This window comes from Taudactylus pleione, unplaced genomic scaffold, assembly GCF_031769625.1.
Source record: "Taudactylus pleione unplaced genomic scaffold, aTauple2 ptg000032l, whole genome shotgun sequence".
Lineage (NCBI taxonomy): Eukaryota > Metazoa > Chordata > Amphibia > Anura > Myobatrachidae > Taudactylus > Taudactylus pleione.
The window spans coordinates 31,444,776-31,466,005 of NW_028284434.1; the positions used below are offsets into that span (position 1 = coordinate 31,444,776).

Sequence of the window (21,230 nt, forward strand, 5' to 3'; positions counted from 1 at the left end):
AAATGCAGACTCTCAAACCCGGAGCTTTTCCCTGCAAGATAAATCCCACATCTAACTGAATTTCCCCCTATTTGTATTTACATTGCTTCTTTTTCCATAGCGTGAGGACATTGGATAATCTTGTAACGATATTCACTTGTGTGTTCTGTACCCTGCTATCTTCTTTTGTTCTCACAATTTCTGAAGTTATAAATATCTTACTGTGGCTGTGCCATTTGGTAACCTAGAAACCGCTCATCTGTAAATGCCATATCATTCTCCTTTCAGTACTGGCATCAATGTGATTGAACAATACCACATCACTGCATACTACTATTTGCAGTATATGGGATGTTTTGTTTCTGCCTATAGACTGCAATAGCGATATGAGCCTCTCTAATCGATCAGAGGACAATATACCCAATGAAAGACAATGACTGCTAGATACATTTGTACAACTTAATACAAACATCTGCCAGTAATGTTATATTATTATTATTTATAATATATATGGAGCCACAAGTGTTCCGCAGCGCCTTACATAGTACATAAACAAATAAGTAACAAGTGACTTACAATACAGCAGGACATGGACATGTATAATAAACATTGCTATATTAGCGACCTTTACACCCACATAAGCAGCCGAGTGTTGGTTGCCCTAGTGGGGAGTAAGAGATAATTTAGAGGGTAAAATCCAGGATTCAGTAATGGCAAGGAGATTCAGGAAGTTGGAGATGCAAAGGTCATGAGTGGGGGCCAGTTTGTTACAGACTGATCTGGCATTCCAGAGGGCACAGGTTAGAGTGACAGAGTTGATAGGAGAAATGTGAATGAGATTATCAGGGTTGCAATAGCGTGGAGAGGAGATTACTTTGGGAGACCGAGGTGAATGGAGTGTAGGGATCATTCGGGCTCCTGTGCTAGGAGGGAACCTGTGGGAGGTGGGCAGGGAGGGAAATTATGGAGATGTGGATGGAGGTGGGGTAAAGTGACAGGGAGAGAAGTGAGGGAGGAGAGATTAGCAGTGGGGTAGTAGGATCCTTGGGGGGTATAAGATAAAGAAAATGGAGTAATGGGGAGGAAGGCAGAGAGAGAAGGGGCGATAGGAGGAGGTGGAGGAGACCAGGGGAAAAGGATAGAGGTAGAATCAGAGGGTAGAACAAAAGATTAGTTAGAAACTGAGTGAAGGGAGGAGTTGAAGACAACATGGTCATGGTAAGGATGAGGTACAGTGTCAGCACAACAACAATATATTATAGAGTTTAGAAAAAGTGGAGATTTGATGGGAACAGAAATTGAATATTAGAGTAGAGTGTAGTAGTAGCTAGATGATGTAAGACTAGGCAAAAGAGCCAAGGTAGAAATACATTATTAGAGAGGTAAGCTGACATTAACAGTGTTTGTTAAGATTATCTGTTAAGCACAGAGGCAGCACAAATAGTAGCAAGTGATGGCCAAAGTTTTTGTAGCAACCAAACAGAGGCCCTGATTCAGAGCGGCCTCCAAAAAAGAAAGCCTGTATATATCAATTTATAGGAGGGCACCCTCTATTTATATTTTTTGTCCTGAGTGCCGAACTACCTTGGCGCGCGCGTGTGTGTGTGTGTGTGTGTGTGTGTATGTATATATATATATATATATATATATATACTTGCAAATAAAGGGGCACTCACCAGAATGCCCCTTTGTCTTTTGACTTGATTGTAGGTATCTGGACCCGGAATGGTGCCAGTGGGGAGCACCCCGATTATCGACTGTCTATGGAAGATGTGAATGCAGATAATTTTATATGTGTGTGTGTGTGGGTATCCACTTTTTTTTCTACGTATCTGTTTGCCTTTTTTCAAAACCATTCAAGAATTTAATTTAATTGTTCTCTTTCATTATATGTTTGATTTTAATATCTCTCTGGAATCAAATATTAGATTGCGAGCTCTGGGGTCACTATAACCCGTACTGTCTGCGTACTCCGGTCCATTGTACCATCATACTCTACATTCCTTCCCCCACACATCTTATAAAGGTTATAATGAGGTTGTTGTCACAGATTTCTCCATCGTTAGATTGGTTTGCGGAGAGCGAGTGGGCTGAAGTAGCGCCTGCCAAGGAGGAAGCTTTTAAGTAGGATGTTTGGCATAACAAGCCTTAGATGCCAGCAAATACCTTTCACTCACATCCAACAGTTTCATCATTCCAGCATTCCCAATACAAACAAGCTGTTATTTAGTAATAGCATCATCTACTGTTAATTGGGGGCAATACTGTAGCTTTCCATCCATATGGTTATTTTCTCTATGAAACCTATGGTTTTTATTTCTAGTCCTGAAACATTAAAGGGACATTGCGCTGCAAATATACTACCTCTACTATATTAACAAACGCTCTTCTTGCTAAATGAGTATGTATTGCCTATTTTCTGCTGTTTGCTTATTGCATAAATGGTGATGTGGTTATTTGTGCCCCCTGGTGTATGAATTGCAGATGTACACTGGCAATAGGGATTAGTGATCCTGAGGCCCGATCAATTTTTAATAAAAAAAAAATGTATGTACTGTGCTTAGGATCAGGACCATGGAAATGCAAGGAGCAAACCTTTATTATTGTATAAACCTGTGGTTCCCAAACAGAGGAGCCACAAGTTGTTGGTATAGGATCAAATTATTTATGGTGCTTGTGAGAGGAAAACCAGAGCTGGCGAAAGCCAATCATATAATATGTGGACAAACAAGCTCAACCCTGTCCACCACCACATAACTGAAAGGATGACCGGTAAGCACAATTTACTTAAGTTAGTAATACTGATACTCTAGACGAGCGTCCGGACTCAATAAATGTTTGTGAACCACTGGCTTAGACACTTGGATACAATAACCAATAAAGTACACTTTTGGTTTTATTTATGCTGTTGCTCACAAGAACGCAGTGCTGACACTTTTTTCTTTTTTTTGGCTTCTCAACACGTCTTAAGTTTTGAGTTCTACGTCTTTTCTTCTCTAAAAGTAAAGTACAGTATAGGTTAGGGATAACCATCGATGGTTAACTGCCGATGGTTTTGCCATCAATGGCGCTGATCCGCCATTGATAGCAGACTGGGACCCGATGCCGCATCCCCTTTCCCCCCGACAGCTCGGGGCTTGGTCCCGCCCCCAATTCTGATTGGCCCGCCATGCCTCCCAGCAGCGGTGGCCATGCAGGGGTGCAAACCATCAGTGGTTCATCATAGATGGTTATGTGCCATCGACGGTAATCGCTGATGGAACCATTGATGGACAGCCCACCGATGGCCATCCCATGTATAGTTTGCTGAATAATTGCAGGAGTATGTTTCTTTGCTCAGTGTTTGGAGTGGGGCAACTAAAAAAGCTATTTTGGGATCAGCCTATATTGTATGTGTATGATACCTACATGATACGGTCTCTGCTCTATATAGTATGATTCTTACTGTGATGACAATATCCTGGTGTGGGTGAGAATTTCATCCGCACAGTCTGGGAAACTAGCCAGAATTCAAGGTTAAACTAACTAACTGAAATAGTGACATTAGAAGAAAACTTTGTTCATTTAAAATAGTTCTCAGGGCTTATCCTTAAATGATAACTTCACCCAAGTCTTAACATCAAGTTTTGGGAGGAGGTCAGTAATTTATCATAGAATACTTACACCTACATTGAGTTTGATTTACCCCAAAACAAAGGAATCCCGCCCTGAGTTGATAAGATGCTTCCAGTTTGCATGTATGATTAGAGATCCCATGTAGGTTGATCTAGGAATACTTGCATCTATTATTGAAACTACTCCCAAAATGATGTTTTCTGGTGGAGTAGTTCTTTAGGGTTCAAATAATTATACAATACATTCTAAATACAGGAAATACAATGTTGTAGTAGAAGCAAGACCTCTTCATGTAATACACTATGTTGTGTTATCCTGGAGGATGATATGTTGCTATCCCATGCAGTTTGGTACCTTTTTGGAGCTTCCTTTTGTAATTTGATATCACACAAGGATTGTTGGGTATTGATTCTAGGGGCTGAGACTGCTCCTTTTAGTCCCCCACCTCTCCCTTTCCAGGGGAGACATGGAATGGTCTTATTTAGCGTTCTTTAACACTTAAAAGTTGATCAATCTGTGTTGGTCCAGTCAAAGCCATGACTGCTTTATAAATGTAGCACCACTTTTAACATCTTGATATACAAATGTTGCCGAACGATGGTAGTAGAGGACCAGTTCTGTCAAATGATATCGACATGCAACCTTGACTACCCCAAAAAAGCTTAAAGCAAAAAGGGCCATCCCCAAAAAGAGATTAGATGCCACCTTATTCATGTGTGCATTCATTTTACCTACCTTGTATGGCATTGTTTTATGTATTGTTCTGCCTTCCCCATTGTCCAGTGATACGGGTAACTGAGGCACCTTACACATCGTCATAGTAATGAATGTAAGCACCATCCTTTTTTATTTTTTTTGCTCCAACTTATACCAGCCCCTGCCTGCAGACGATTGCCAAGGTTCCTCTTTCTGGTGTATGCAGCATTTAATGTCACCTAGTTTCACCACCTTTTCTTCCATTGAATTCCTGGTGACAGTGGCAGAACCACAGCTTGTGATACAGTCTCATCTACTATATACATTTGTAGTAGGGGTGATTTCTCCTGCCAGCCAATTGGCTGCTACACAGGAGGCTTATAACCCTTTCAGACATGCCGAGAATCCCGGGAATTTGGCCTGCCTCAGCCAAATTCCAGGGTTGCCGCGTATGTCTGAAAGGTACCTACCCGGGAACACGTTCCTGGGTAGCTGACCCTTAAATTGACCAGGGAATTTCCCGGGACTTGAGTCCCGGGAAATTACCCTGCTTTATGTCTGAATGGTGCTACCCGGGAATTTACTACTCTCGGGCTGCACCAAGCAGCTTTTACATTGATTTGGCAGCGCAGAGTGTCCTATAGGATGCCCAGCGCTGCTGCTTTGAGTTGGCAGCGCGGACATTCAGCGCTGCTGCTTTGAGTTGGTAGTGCAGAGTGTCCTATACGACTCTTAGCGCTGCCGCTCACCAACCCCAGCGACGGACGCCGGGGACACCCGTCGGCTGGTCTCTGCCACAGCGGGCCGCCCGCACTCCCGTTGGACCACCTGGGCACTTTTAAATAATTTAATAATAAAATAAAGTGCCTGTAGTGATTGGTCGGCTGCATGATGATGACATCATCAGCGGCAGCCGGAGAGGGGATAGGTTAGGAAGGGCAGAGGAGAGGCAGGTAATATTAAAAACTAAAAAAACCCTGCTTATGTCTGAAAGGAGTTTACCTGGGAATTTCCCGGGTAGACACTGTAGTGTGAAAGGGGGGTCTCGACCAAATACCCAGGAATTTGCACAGGAGAAATTCCCGGGTCTGAGCAGGAAATTTCCCTGGTCGTATGTCTGAAAGGGGTATGACTGTATCTTGTAAAAAAATATCAGTCCAAATAGCTAAAACTTACTGTGTAAGGCTATTTCAAAGTGAGCTTGTATGATAACACCTAGTTTAGCTGCTATTTGAGACACTGATCTCTGCAGTCCTGTTGGCGTACTGATGTGATATAGATGCATTGTATAATGCTTTTATCTTGCAGGTTCGGCTGGCGGTCACAGTTGTAGTTGGTAATTGGCTTTTGGAGCTCAGGGATAGATATTCATACTTCCATAAACTGATCCCTCTTCTGCTGAGCAGCACTACGGATGAGATCCCCGATATTGGGTAAGAACCAAGTGTGTGTGTATTTACTGGTACTTGCTTGTAAGGGTTTTGCAGTATGAGGAGGTACTGCTTGTTCAGTCCACCATTCATTTGCTTTAACATAATTTGTACCATTATCATTGTTCACACAAAATAACAAGAGTAGTAAGCAGTTAGGGGAAGATAAATGGCTTGACGTAAAACTGCATAACTTCTGGGAGAATTCACACTTTACTGTGATGTGTGCAGTAGTAGGATTTGTACTCTTCTGTATTTCCCCAAGGTTTATTGTAGCTCCATATATTGCTCATCCCATCCATTGTAACCTATATAGTGCGCCCAAGAATGCTGCTTCTCCCTGGACTTTAGTGGGTAGGTTGAACAATCCACTGATCTGATGAGTCTGTGGGTATCTTGTACTATCAGTAAAATATTTTGTATTACGGTAACTCACTCTATCGTAGCGCACCCTATGTGGCTGCTTTGCTATAGGTTCTGTTCTGCAAATGTCCTTTTGGAGAAAGGCACTATATAGAAAATGATTCTTCTTTTTATTGATCCCCAGGCTTAGATGTAGGCAGAGCATTGGTTTCCCCACACGACTTTGGTGCATTACTCTCTCATTTAGTGATTTCTTCCGCTGTAATTTTGTAAAAACTTTTGGCATGGATGTCCCATTATCCTCTATCTCACTGTCAGAAGGACGCAGTCATCTCATAGGGCCTGATGCAGAGTTGAGTGCTACTTGACTGCATGGAACTAATTTGCCCATATGCAAAATTGTGTGCATGTTTGTGAGCGGATTACTCCTATTCGTACATTTGGTTTGATACCCATCATCCTCATCATCATCATTAGTGCACACTGGCAGCAGCCTATACTTTGTGCAAAATGCCTGGAATCAGGTGTATTACGGTACCGTCCATCTTCGCATAGCCTGCAATTCCATCTGCACGCCCCCTCTGTCTAAATGTGAACGACCCATTCCACTCCTTCAGTTGGACGTATAGATACGACTGTAATGCGTAGGACTTTGCATCGCCTCTACTTGTGCATGCTTAGACTCCGAGCATGTGCTCTGTGCATGCCAGATACACTCTGCAACAGGCGCATGTTCAACTCTGCATTGCCCCCATAGTGACAGACTGTATACTGGTGTTCATTCTAGCACCCTGCACCTGTCACAACCTGTGCAGTTCCTCTTTCCTACCTGGGGTGTCGCTCACTGCTCTAGTGCTTCTTGCACACTCAGCTAATGCAACAAACTGCTAAGTTACATACTAGAGTTTGCTAGAAGCACCAGAGCAGAGAGTGACACCCCAGGCAGGATAGAGGAACTGCACGGGTTGTGACAGGTGCAGGGTGCTAGAATGAATAATATATAAGGAACGTAAACTGCAAAACAACTGCACAAAATAACATTCCTACTGAGCAATTAAGTTATTATAAATTACATAGTACTCTGTTAGAGCTCCAGAAAAGGCTGAGGGCCTGATTCAGACCCGGCCGCAAGCGCTGAGCGCTCGCAACCAGGTCGATGGTGGACCAGAGCGTATGCGCACGACGGAGCCGGCTCCGTCGTGCGCATGCGCGAGACCCAGATAGCGACGGCAATCTGTCGCTCCAGGTCTCGTACCAAAGGGGGCGTGCTGTCGATGTTGAGTGACAGCACACCCCCTTTGGTGGGCGGACCGGGGGGGGGGCTGCCCAGACGGAGGCGTTCCCATGTGAACGCCTCCGTTTGGGGGCGGCCCCCCTGACTTCACGAGTGATATCAGTGGGAGAGATTTCGGCTCTGTTAGAGCCGAAATCTCTCTGGGGCTTGCGGCAACGAGACCCTACCACAAGGGTCTCGTCGCAAGCCCGATGGTCGCGATGGTCTTCACCATCGCGACCATCTTCCTGGCCGCTCGCTATAGCTGTGGGTGGTCACCCACAGCTATGCGAGCAGCCAGGAGGCCGTTCTTAAAAAAAAATAATAATAAATAAATAAAGACCGGCCCTGATTCAGAGTGAGCGCTCTGTCAGAGCGTCCGGCTCTGAATCAGGGCCTGAGTACAGAGCTTGAAAGTATTCTAACTTCTGAAACATAGCTATGATTGACAGCTCCTTTCCTAAAGGTTTCTTCAACAGCTGCAGATTTTACTAGTCCGATCCACTCCTGCGGTGACCCGAATCTCGCCATCCATTCCTCATTGCTAATTTGGTGCCTTCTGTTAAAAGCTATTTGCTTTGCAACTTTCCAAGAGCAATAGCGGAGTTTTTCCCAATGATCTGTGCATACCATCTAGCGCGCTATCAATAAACCATTGTCAAGTCCACATTGCATGTAATTTTATAAATAAAGCTTATGGATTCAAACATACCACTTTAATCTTTTATTATAATGTGTGTTCAGGTGCCTTTACTTGGCTGAGCACCTTTTTGTTTTAATGTTCTCTTGCTTGAATGCGTGCACACAGGTTTGTTTGAAGCCATTACAATCTACTGCTGCTAATAATAACAGCTAGAGGTATGAAAGCACAGTAGTCATGTGTGATGGGCTCTGTAAAGGTTTGGATGGGTAGTGGGGGGGGACTTGCAGGTACTCTACCCCTGATGCAAGTTGCAAGCTGTTGATATATTCGTGTCTGATTAGCTGAAAGTGTTTAAGGTACACCCTACTATGCAATATGGTATAACTCGGTGGTTGTGATCTAATAATAGGATTATAGTGTACTGTATGAAGGTTGCTTATCTGATTTATTATCTCATTTTTGCGGCCAGCTCTGCATAAGTAGCAAAATTATAATTTTTTTCCTAGGCAGATTTTTCACTTAGATGCAAATTGTGTGCAACTCTGAATAAAGTCCATTATGTCATGGGTTCAGTATTGACGCCATAGGCAACCGCCTAGATTCTCCTAATGGTAACAGCCTTGGATGCACATCACTGTGAATTGACGTTTGTACATGTAAGCTGGTTATGTGTACTTGTGAACATGACTGGTACTGCTTTGCATTCCCTTAAATATAAATATATATATATATATATATATATATATTATACAGTATATATACACACATACAGCGGGTAAAAGAAGTATTGAACACATCAATATTTTTCTCAGTAAATATATTTGTAATGGGGCTATTGTAATGAAATTTTCACTAAATGTCAGCAACAACCCATGCAATCCACACATGAGAAGAAATCAAACCATAAATGTCCATAAATGAATTTATGTGTAATAATGTGAATTGACACAGGGAAAAATGATTGAACACATGAAGAAAGGGAGGTGCAAAAAGGCATGGAAAGCCAAGACACCAGCTGAAATCTATCAGTAATTAGAAAGCAATCCTGCCCCTTGTCAGTGCATTTCAGCTGGTGTCTTGGCTTTCCATGTCTTTTTGAACCTCCCTTTCTTCATGTGTTCAATACTTTTTCCCTGTGTCATTTGACTTTGTTACACATAACTTAATTTATGGACATCTATGGTTTGATTTCTTCCCATGTGTGGATTGCATGGGTTGTTGCTGACATTTGGTGAAAATTTCATTACAATAGCCCCATTACAAATATATTTACTTTGAAAATTGTTGATGTGCTCAATACTCATTTTACTGTGTGTGTGTGTGTAATAAATATGAATACATACATACTATATCTATTTATTTATGTATAAATATTTATCCCTGAACTGATTCTACAAACAATAAGGAAAAAATGGGTTTAAAAAGAAGCGCTCCGTACTGGAGCTGTAATTTGACTTACAGGGGATGTTAGGTTTAGGCACCGGGGAGGGAGGGTTAGGATAGGGAAAAAAACACACATAAAAACAAAAAAATCTTACCTTTAGTTCCTATGGGTGTCGGGATTCTGGCTGTCAGGGTGCCGCGGTCGGTATTCTGAACAGCGGCATACAGACAGCCGGGATTTCATACCCAACCCTTTCAACGCAGGTGGCAGCAATCATAAATTAAGAGAAAAGTCCAGGAGCAGAGCATATTGTACCTAATGGAACGGGTCATGTTGGAGGCTCTGGAAAAAATGTCAAGTACCTTTAGTGAAATGATGGGATCACATTACACAATGCTACAGGTAGTGAAGGTGTAAAGCAATAGTGTCCCTGTTTCTCCCCAGTGGAGCACATCAGTGAGGAACATTGTATAGTCATTGTGAAGTCCGGCAAAGACAATGGCATTCAGTACCATCAGGAAATTAAAGGGAGATCTGAGATAAAATAATTTATTTGTTGCTCAGTGAAGAAAAATATAAATTCTATATAAATGGAACAAATGCCACAAGAGCCACTTAATTAGACCAAGAGCAAATGCACTCCTAACCCTATAGATTGTAAGCATGCGAGCAGGGCCTTCCTACCTATATATCGGTCTGTTATTACCCAGTTTTGTTCTATTAATGTTCCAATTGTAAAGCGCAACGGAATATGCTGCGCTATATAAGAAACTGTTAATAAAAATGTTAATGGATATGCTGTGTGTAGATTGTGCAAATAGAGTAAACAATGGGGGAGGGGAGGGGGGACTTAAAAAATAAATAATTCTGCTGTATCATTCTAAGGTCCAGGTTCAATTAAGTGATAGAGCCACTGGAACGGCTTTGCGGGGTATAGGTGTGTGGCTGATTGCTGCTTACAGGCTATAGAGGTGCGAGTGAATCTGCCACCATGTTTCTAGCAGGACAGATTGTTTGTAGAATCAAATGAAAAACAGGTTTGTGTATACACACAATGTCAAACAGAAAACAGCGCTGTATCTGTTCAATTAGTATTCAGAGACAAAAAATCCAACATCAATATAATTTCTAGGATAATCTTTTCCACAGCAAAAATCTATTTCTACATAAAACTTTGCCACAAGTTCATAATCTGATCTAAAAAGAGGACGATGATCTTTCCATATAAAATAAAACTTTAATACACAAACTTTAGAGAAAATTTATTTATTTTTCACTCCTTTTCCATAATGAAAAAATCACAATGTCTTTCTAGAAAAAATAATAGCGCACTTTCTATATTTTCCTCCACAATATATGCATGTGTTCAGGGTGGGCTTACCGGACCTGCAGGAATCTCACGCACATGGCACAGCGACTCTTTTTTTTTTCCAGGTGTATAAGAATAAAAGAATCTTACAAGTCCTGTGAGGAGACAATCCAGGAAAATAATTCCTATAGCGGTGGATGTATACTGAGCTCGGCTCTCACCCGAGTGGCAGGTGGGGAGTTTGACTGGGGCGGTACACCTGTCAAACCGTAACGCAGGTTTCCTAAGGCGAGCTCAGGGAGGACAGAAACCTCCCGTGGAGCAGAAGGGCAGGTTAGACGCCTCCTCATGGGACCACGTGACTCTCACTCACATCTGTATGCGGCTCTCGCCCGCAAATGTTGGTCAATGTTCGCCAATATAGTGCGGCTCCTGAATATGCCGGCAAACAGCTCTCACCTGTATGCCTCTGCCCCTCTGTCTAACACGCAAGATGATATATGTGGAATATATGAATGATATAGGCTCCTGTCTCAGATCAACTGCCAACGCGTTTCTACCCTCTACGGGTCTTTCTTCGCATAGTTGACCTGAAACCTTCCCTTCCTTTTATGATCCCTGTAGGTTCGGTATCCATATTCCCGTTTTAATATTAGATATACACATTACAGGGAAAATTAAAGCAATAGGCTTACTATAAAACAAAATCTGTGTTTAAATACACTTTAAGACAAAAAGACGTTGGATTTTTTGTCTCTGAATACTAATTGAACAAATACAGCGCTGTTTTCTGTTTGACATTGTGTATATACAAAAACCTGTTTTTCATTTGAATTAATTACACCTGGCTGATAGGTGTAAGTCAAATTACAGCTGGAGTACGGAGCGCTTCTTTTTAAACCCATTTTTTCCTTATTGTATTGTGATTGTTTCAGCATAAAGGTTTTTTGGAGCAGCATCGCTATGTTTAAATTCAGAGAAGAAAAAAAAAGTCTTATAAAAACTGTATTTAAAGACACATATATAACTGAGAATGTAATGGATGAAGATTTGGAAGGGATAATGAAAAAACTACATAAACTACTTCTGAAAGAATGTAATTTATGGTGGGAGATTGCTACATTAGAGACCTATGTGGCAAATCGCCTTATACCCAGAGGACTTCGTATTATAAAGTTGCCTTCATTTAACACTGGGACAGAAAGTTTTAGAAAAGAATGGTGTGATGTTTTAAATTCATGTTCTTTTGCTCTAATGCAGATAGTCATAGAGGAGAGAAAGAAAGACATACATTTTGTAGAAAAAGAAATTGAAATATTGAACAGTTTGATAAATCCATACAAAAATTCGGAAAACTGTATAGAAATGGAAAGAAAAATTAGTGAAAGGATAAAGAAAAAGAAACAAGATTTGATAAGAAAAAAACAGAAAAAATATAATAGGGATAAGGAGGAATGTGATAAAGGTGATAGATATTTCCATCTCTTCATCAGATGATAAATCATTTATAGAATTTTTCCATGATTCAATATGGAAAACAGATAAAATACAGAATGAGGGAGGAAAGAACAAGAGAAAAGATTGGATGAAAAATAGAAAAAATGACCAATCCAAATAAGGAAGATGAATTATCCAGGAAGGAGATGGTCAGTTAGCAAAAGAAATGGGGAAAGAGGAAATGTAAAGAATTTTGAAAGAAATAGGGAGTTTAGATTTTCTCCTGACAATTGGAGAGAGGATGAATATGGAGATGATCAAACATGTTTTCAATCGGATTTTAAAATGCATAATAGATTTGATGTGTTGGGAAAGGATTATCATGATGGTATAAAACATAGGATGCCTTTTTTAGGGGAGAGACATTACAAGCCCTACCTGAAAGGAGGATGGAGGGAGTATTAATTCCGAGACTAATAAGAAAAAGAGGTAAAAGGGGGGGGAGGTCCTAGAAAAAGAATAAAATATTTAGAGAAAAGGTCCCTTATGAAACAAAAGAATGAGATGAAAAAAGAAATGATGAAAAATGTAGGTAATATGAGGGACAGGGAATCTAAGGTTTATAACCTCAGTTCCTACGAATTGACAGAAGTGGAAAAGAAGTTATTAGGTAGAGGTTTAAAATTTGCCCCTACTAATAAAATGAAATCCTTGGATGTTTTTATTGACACACAAAAGTTTTTACGAAAGTTATCCTTTTAAAAAGATTTTTTCATAAGGATAAAAAAGAGGAAAATGATTTCAGTAACGAGAAGAGAAATTTTCACAAGAAATCTATTTTTAATCCCATAAGCAGCAGAGGAAACTTTGTTGAAACATATGGGAAGTTAGTTTCAGAGGATCTAGAAAAAATGATGTGATAATACAAAGCAGAATAACCGGAAAAATAAGTTTATGTCCAATATTTCAAAAATAGAAAGGGATGCCATGAAAAAATTGAAGGACAAAAAAGAACTTACAATCAAAGCAGCAGATAAGGGAGGAGGAGTAGTTGTTTTAGATACCACTACATATGAGAAAAAAATGTATGATCTGCTAGCTGATGAGAATACATATATTTGTTTAAAAAAGAATCCTATTGAAAACATTAAAAAGGATTTATACAATTTAATAGACAAATATACATTAATTGGAGTATTTTCAGAAAAGGAGAAACAATTTTTAACAATTGAGCATCCAATTTTGCCTGTCATTTATGGATTTCCAAAAATCCACAAAAATGTGGAAGATCCTCCATTACGCCCAATTGTAGCAGGTATAGGATCTGCTACAGCTAATCTATCCGAAATTATAGATTTTTTTTCTGCAGTCTATAGCCTGCAAAGGCAAGGCATATCTTCGAGATACTACTGATGCAATAAACAAGTTAGAAGCTATAGAGTGGAAACAAGGTGATCTATTAATAACAGCCGATGTATCGGCATTATACACTATTATCCAACATGAAGTGGGATTAAATGCAGTGAAAAAAGCATTAGACGTAGAAACATTGGATACGGATACAAAAGCTTTTATTTTGGAAGGCATACAATTTATTTTAGTTAATAATCACTTTACCTTTAAAGATGGACATTATGTGCAGCGGTCCGGAACGGCGATGGGGACGAAATTCGCCCCCAGCTTCGCGAATATCTTCATGGGCATGTGGGAGGAGGTCCATGTATGGCAGGAGCTGGGGGCGGGTCTAGTCGCATACCATCGATACATAGACGATATCATTATGGTATGGAGATGTGGTTTGGATGCTTTTTCTATTTTTCAAAAGAACCTGGATAATAATAACTTTGGGGTTGTGTTGACCTATACTATTAGCGATACACATGTATATTTTTTAGATTTGACTGTATATATTAAGGAATTGAAGATATACACAAAAAATTTGTTTAAGCCCACAGATAGCAACTCATTTATCCATACCAGTAGTAGTCATCATCCTGACTGGCTAAAGGATGTTCCTAATAATCAGTTTTGTAGGATAAAGCGTAATTGCACCAGTGAGGATGTATCTAAAGAACAAGTCCAATCTTTAGTCATGCAGTTTGTAGATGGGAAGATCTTTTGGTAAAAAAACAAGAAAAAGATTTTTCCGTATCTTTTGTTAGTATGTTCAATAAAGATTATAAAAAGTTGGAAATGATTTTAAACAAGCATTGGCATATTTTAAAAGCTGATCTTATTCTGAAAAATGAGTTACCTGACAAACCTGTTGTCATATACAAAAAAGCCCTGAATTTAAAAAATGTGTTAGTTAAAAGCACTATGTCTCCACCTAGAAGATTAAGTACTAGAATAACTTCAAAAGGATTTTTTCGATGCGGCATGTGTATAGGGTGCAGGAGTGTGGGAAGTAAATAAAGTAATAAAATTATTTTTTTCATGTTACAAAAAAAGTCTTATAAAATGAATCAATTCCTCACTTGCAACAGCAGTAACATTGTATATCTTATACAGTGTAATTGTAACAAGCAATATGTGGGCAGATCAAGTCGTCCTTTTAAAATAAGACTGTCTGAACATTTGAGAAATATTCGCAATGGGTTAGAAACTTATCATATGTCAGCACATTTTAAAGAAATACACAGTTGCTCAATTGAGAATATAGTTAGTTTTAAAATGATTGAGTGCATTGAAAGAAAGATGCGACAGGGTGACTTGAAAGCTTTGCTAGCAAAAGCTGAAATGAAGTGGATTCATGAATTCAGAACTCTTAAACCTAGAGGTTTAAATGGGGAATTTGAGACTAAATGGTTTCTTTAGTTACATATGATATCGTATTTACCACACAGAGTATTGCAAGGAATAAACTTGTGTTGGACTTTAGAATAGGAGTCTTTTTTACTGTTAGAACAGGGGCTATTATTAAGTCCATTAGGGACAAGATATGCCTGTTTGTGTTTTTGTCTTAAAGTGTATTTAAACACGGATTTTGTTTTATAGTAAGCCTATTGCTTTAATTTTCCCTGTAATGGGTATATCTAATATTAAGACGGGAATATGGATACCGAACCTGCAGGGATCATAACAGGAAGGGGAGGTTTCAGGTCAACTATGCCTTGAGAAAGACCCGTAGAGTGTAGAAACGCATTGGCAGTTGATCTGAGACAGGAGCCTATATCATTCATATATTCCACATATATCATCTTGCGTGTTAGACAGAGGGGCAGAGGCATACAGGTGAGAGCTGTTTGCCGGCATATTCAGGAGCCGCACTATATTGGCGAACATAGACCAACATTTGCGGGTGAGAGCCGCATACAGACGTGAGTGAGAGTCACGTGGTCCCATGAGGAGGCGTCTAACCTGCCCTTCTGCTCCACGGGAGGTTTCTGTCCTCCCTGAGCTCGCATTAGGAAACCTGCGTTACGGTTTGACAGGTGTACCGCCCCAGTCAAACTCCCCACCTGCCACTCGGGTGAGAGCCGAGCTCGGTATACATCCACCGCTATAGGAATTATTATCCTGGATTGTCTCCTCACAGGACTTGTAAGATTCTTTTATTCTTATACACCTGGAAAAAAAGAGTCGCTGTGCCATATGCGTGAGATTCCTGCAGGTCCGGTAAGCCCACCCTAAACACATGCATATATTGTGGAGGAAAATATAGAAAGTGTGCTATTATTCTTTTCTGGAAAGACATTGTGATTTTTTCATTATGGAAAAGGAGTGAAAAAAAAAATTTCAGATTTTTTTTTTTTTTTTTTATCTAAAAAGTTTGTGTATTAAAGTTTTATTTTATATGGAAAGATCATCGTCCTCATTTTAGATCCGATTATGAACTTGTGGCAAAGTTTTATGTAGAAATAGATTTTTGCTGTGGAAAAGATTATCCTAGAAATTATATTGATGTTGGATTTTTTGTCTCTGAATACTAATTGAACAGATACAGCGCTGTTTTCTGTTTGACATTGTGTGTATACACAAACCTGTTTTTCATTTGATTCTACAAACAATCTGTCCTGCTAGAAACATGGTGGCAGATTCACTCGCACCTCTATAGCCTGTAAGCAGCAATCAGCCACACACCTATACCCCGCAAAGCCGTTCCAGTGGCTCTATCACTTAATTGAACCTGGACCATAGAATGATACAGCAGAATTATTTATTTTTTAAGTCCCCCCTCCCCTCCCCCATTGTTTACTCTATTTGCACAATCTACACACAGCATATCCATTAACATTTTTATTAACAGTTTCTTATATAGCGCAGCATATTCCGTTGCGCTTTACAATTGGAACATTAATAGAACAAAACTGGGTAATAACAGACCGATATATAGGTAGGAAGGCCCTGCTCGCATGCTTACAATCTATAGGGTTAGGAGTGCATTTGCTCTTGGTCTAATTAAGTGGCTCTTGTGGCATTTGTTCCATTTATATAGAATTTATATTTTTCTTCACTGAGCAACAAATAAATTATTTTATCTCAGATCTCCCTTTAATTTCCTGATGGTACTGAATGCCATTGTCTTTGCCGGACTTCACAATGACTATACAATGTTCCTCACTGATGTGCTCCACTGGGGAGAAACAGGGACACTATTGCTTTACACCTTCACTACCTGTAGCATTGTGTAATGTGATCCCATCATTTCACTAAAGGTACTTGACATTTTTTCCAGAGCCTCCAACATGACCCGTTCCATTAGGTACAATATGCTCTGCTCCTGGACTTTTCTCTTAATTTATGATTGCTGCCACCTGCGTTGAAAGGGTTGGGTATGAAATCCCGGCTGTCTGTATGCCGCTGTTCAGAATACCGACCGCGGCATCCCGACAGCCAGAATCCCGACACCCATAGGAACTAAAGGTAAGTTTTTTTTTGTTTGTTTTTTTGTGTTTTTTTTTTCCCCTACCCTAACCCTCCCTCCCCGGTGCCTAAACCTAACCTCCCCCTGTCAGCACCCTAAACCAAAGACCCCCCCCCCCCCCCCTCGCCGGTGCTTAAACCTAACCTCCCCCCCTTCCTCCCCTAGTGCCTAAACCTAACCTCTCCCTTCCTGGTGCCTAACCCTCCCCCAAATGCCTAACCCTGCTAGCTAACGCTAACACCCCGACACTTACCTTCGGGATGCCGACGGTCGGGATACTGGTGCCGGGATCCCGACCTGTTGGGATTTCGGCAACGGTATTTGGACCGACTGCATCCTGAACTCCGGGATGCCAACTACATCCCATATTGAAACACCTGTCTCATCAATTGACTAGTTCAAAACAGGTGGCTGCATTAATAAATTAGGTAGCAAGTCCAGGAGCAGAGCATTGTGTACCTGATGGAAGGGATCATGTTGGAGGGTAGGGTTTTCAACAAGAGCAGGGTTTACTGATCACACTAAAAGGTAGATACGAGACCGTGCATTCATAACAAATACAAGGACAATGTACAAAAGGTATACTGTTATGAATAATAGAAAGATTAGATATTTGGCAGAATTACAGTGTGTTCATGAATGTGACCAGTGATTTACTGGAAGAGGCATATAAGTTTTGACAATGGGCGATTTCGAATGACTAAAATAAATATTCACCACAAAACCTTGGTGAACGGCATTTAGCTTGCAGTAGATGGACAACATAGTGTGAGACTTATATCCATAGCCCTGTGCCGGATGGTATTTCCCATATTTAATTCTTCTTGAACCATGGCCAAGTGTCACTGTATGGAAATACTGGTTGTTTCTTCATCATAGTAGTACATCATCAGATTATCGTGTATTAACTCGCAGTTGATAAATGCAATCTATTATGTCCTTTGTTGCCTCCAAATACAGACAGACAGCTCAGGACTATTGGCAGAAAATTGGTTTACAATGGGAGACTGAAAATGAGGATGATCTAAAAGACAAGATGGACTTCGGTGTCCCTTATCCTCCATTGTATCCATCTAGGGGTGAGTCGCGATGAGTGGAGAATACTACACAGAGGGAAATATTAGACGTACAAGTCTAAAATATACATTTTTCCAGCATGAAAAGTTGTCTTATAAAATATAATAAAGTAAAGGATTCCTTACCCCCCCCCCCCCCAATGTTTTGTAATGTCTACATTTACCATGTGAGCTATTGTTTTCTGTTATCAGCTATAGAAGGGTACATGACAGTAAGTGTAATATGCACTGTATTGTGTCCCCATTTTCACATATGTTTCTCATTTTTTCGTCTCTGATAATCTTGAACGTTTTTGCATCTAGACTGTTTTTTTTGTGGCTACTTATTAGAAGCTCATTATGTAAACAATCAGATTTTTATACTTGAGTCCTTTAAAATACAAGTGTGTACATTTGGGTGGCATTCTTAGTTTTGGAGATCTGTTATGCTTTAGACAAGGAAATGATTTGGCAGCTCCAACTTTTATAGAATTGCAAATGTTCAATAACAAAAAAAATAAAACGTTCGACACTTTAGATGTCACTGTTCTATACAGTACTAAAAAATATTTTACTGTTTTTATTTTGTGTGTTATTTTGTTGCCTTTCCATTTCAGTGCAGAGACCTGGACTGGGATGTCGTGAGCTAATTTTTAGGAACCTGTCTAAGATCCTCCCAGCTATCAGTCACGACATTACGGACTGGGTTCCGGCGACGCGGATTAAAGCTGCGCAGCTCTTATTAGTGTTGTTGCTGCATGCAGAGGATCATAGCACTCAGCACATGGAGCTTGTACTCAGTACGCTTTACCGATCTTGTCTGGATGAAGAGGAGAAAGTAGTGCAACATGTAAGTGCAGGATGAAAGCCCAGTGTTCCTTCTAAGCATGCTCCCAGTCTATGTTCATCGTCTAGAAGGCCCTAATCTCTTCTCCCTACTACTCCAGCCATGTTTCCTAATATACTCCAGTCCAGTATCCCATTATGCTATTTCAAAGACCGACTCCTTATCTCCTCGCTGATCACCAGGGGTGTATCTAGGTATCCGAGCGCCCCTGGCAAGGTAATGGACTGGCGCCCCCCTCCCCCCATAATTTCAGAAAGTGCTCCCAGTAGTAGTCCTCCTTATGCATTGCCCCCAGTAGTAGTAGTCCCTACACAGTGTCCCCAGTAGTGGCCCCCCTATACAGTGCCCCCAGTAGCGGCCACCCCCCCATAATGTGCCCCCAGTAGCGGCCCCCCTATACAGTGCCCCCTAGTAGCCACCCCCCCCCCCCCCCCGTGCTGTGCCAGAAAAAAAAAACACACAGGAAAAAAAAAGAAACTTACCAAATCTCCGCTCCTGCCTACGGCCGCCCCAGTAAACTCCTCGAGGCCCGTTCTCGCTCTGCACTATGGGATGGGAGAGACGCCATGACGTCTCTCCCATCACCCGCTGCGGGGGGAGCCGGAAGGCGGAGCTCATGAGTGAGCTCTAGCCGGCTCCCTCCATGGACGCAGCAGCCAATGACAGTCTGTCTGACTCTCATTGGCTGGCTGCTATAACAAACACACAGCCGCCAGTGTGTTTGTTACTGTGTAGGGCAGACCGCTCTCACTGTGGTCTGCCCTACACTTGGGACTAGCGGGGCTAGTTCAAGCCCCTGGGGTAGTCCACCCACTGGCTGCTGGTGGCCCTGCTGGATGGCGCCCCCCTTTGGCCGGTGCCCCTGGCGAGCAGGGGTGTATCTAGGGATCCGAGCGCCCCTGGCAAGGTAATGGACTGGTGCCCCCTCCCCCTCATAATTTCAGGAAGTGCTCCCAGTAGTAGTTCCCCCTATGCAGTGCCCCCAGTAGTAGTCCCCCCCCCCCCCCCCAGGGGTGCCGAGAGGGGGGGGGGGCGGGTACACTTTACCAGGGCCCGGGCTTCCAGAGGGGCCCGGTGGGGGCCCGGGTCCGATGCTGCCCCCACCTCCCTTCCTCCCGCCTCCCTCCCTCGCAGCAGCCCAACACGTGGGAGATTGCTAGCGGCAGCCTTGCAGCAACCATAGCAATCTCCTCTGCCTGAGGGGGGGAGCGATCACACTGATCGTGCCCCCCTCTGGCTTTGCGCCAGGCTGAGGGGCTCACAGTGCCCCCTCCCCGGGGCTGCAAAAAATTTTTTTTTTCCTTCAAAGGGGCGTGGCCACGTCTCCCACAATCTGGCCACGCCCCCTCTTTACCGGGGCCCGGCGGCGCTCTCTACGGATCTGGTCCACGTATACGGTGCCCTCAGTAGTAGTCCCCCCTATACAGTGTCCCCAGTAGCGGCCATCCCCCCCAGTAGCGGCTCCCACTATACAGTGCCCCCAGTAGCATCCATCCCCCCATAACGTGCCCTCAGTAGTGGCCACCCCCCATAACGTGCCCCCTAGTAGCCACACTCCACCCCTGTGCTGTGCCAGATAGAAAAAAAAAAAGAAGCAACTTACCCGATCTCCGCTCCTGCTGACGACAGCCGCTGTCCACTCCTCTGGGCCCGCTCTCGCTCTGCACTATGGGATGACGTCATGACGTCTCTCCCATCACCCGTTGCAGGGGGAGCCGGAAGGCGGAGCTCATGAGTGAGCTCCAGCCGGCTCCCTCCGTAGAAGCAGCAGCCAATGAGAGTTTGTCTGACTCTCATTGGCTGGCTGCTATAACAAACAGACAGCCCCCTGTGTTTGTTACTGTGTAGGGCAGACCACTCTCACTGCGGTCTGGCCTACACTTGTGGGGCCCGGGGGATTAGCGGGGCTAGTTCAAGCGCCTGGGGTAGTCCACCCATTGGCTGCTGGTGGCACTGCCAGGCGGCGCCCCCCGTTTGGCCGGCGCCCCTGGCGAATGCCATCCTGGCCAATGGGTAGATACGCCCCTGCTGATCACCTCTTCCCACTATAGTCTTCAGGATTTCCCCCGCACTGTTCCCAACCTTTGAAGCACCCTCCCAGGCTCAATCAGACTCTCTCCTATTCTCCCAGCTTTTAAGCTTGTCCGCAAAACTCTTCTTTTCATTCTAGCTCCCCCCCCTCCACATTATCTTTCTAGCCTCATTATCACACACCTCCTCTCCCTATAGAGCAGGGATGGGGAACCTCCTGCCCGGGGGCCGTATAAGGCCCTCGGAATAATTTTGTCTGGCCCTCTGAGCTTTTTTCTGCTAACCTAATCTGGCTATCAGG

The 21,230-nt window shown here is 42.4% G+C and overlaps 1 protein-coding gene across 1 annotated transcript in view; it reads left to right on the forward strand.

Annotated features, from left to right (window-relative positions):
- Window positions 1-21,230, forward strand: part of DNAAF5 (dynein axonemal assembly factor 5) — a 72,151-nt gene that overhangs the window by 13,821 nt on the left and 37,100 nt on the right. Inside the window, exons 3-5 of the mRNA XM_088451976.1 lie at window positions 5,599-5,723; window positions 17,957-18,075; window positions 18,669-18,901. Of these exons, the coding sequence (XP_088308102.1) occupies window positions 5,599-5,723; window positions 17,957-18,075; window positions 18,669-18,901 (477 nt within the window). The remainder of the gene's footprint in view (window positions 1-5,598; window positions 5,724-17,956; window positions 18,076-18,668; window positions 18,902-21,230) is intronic.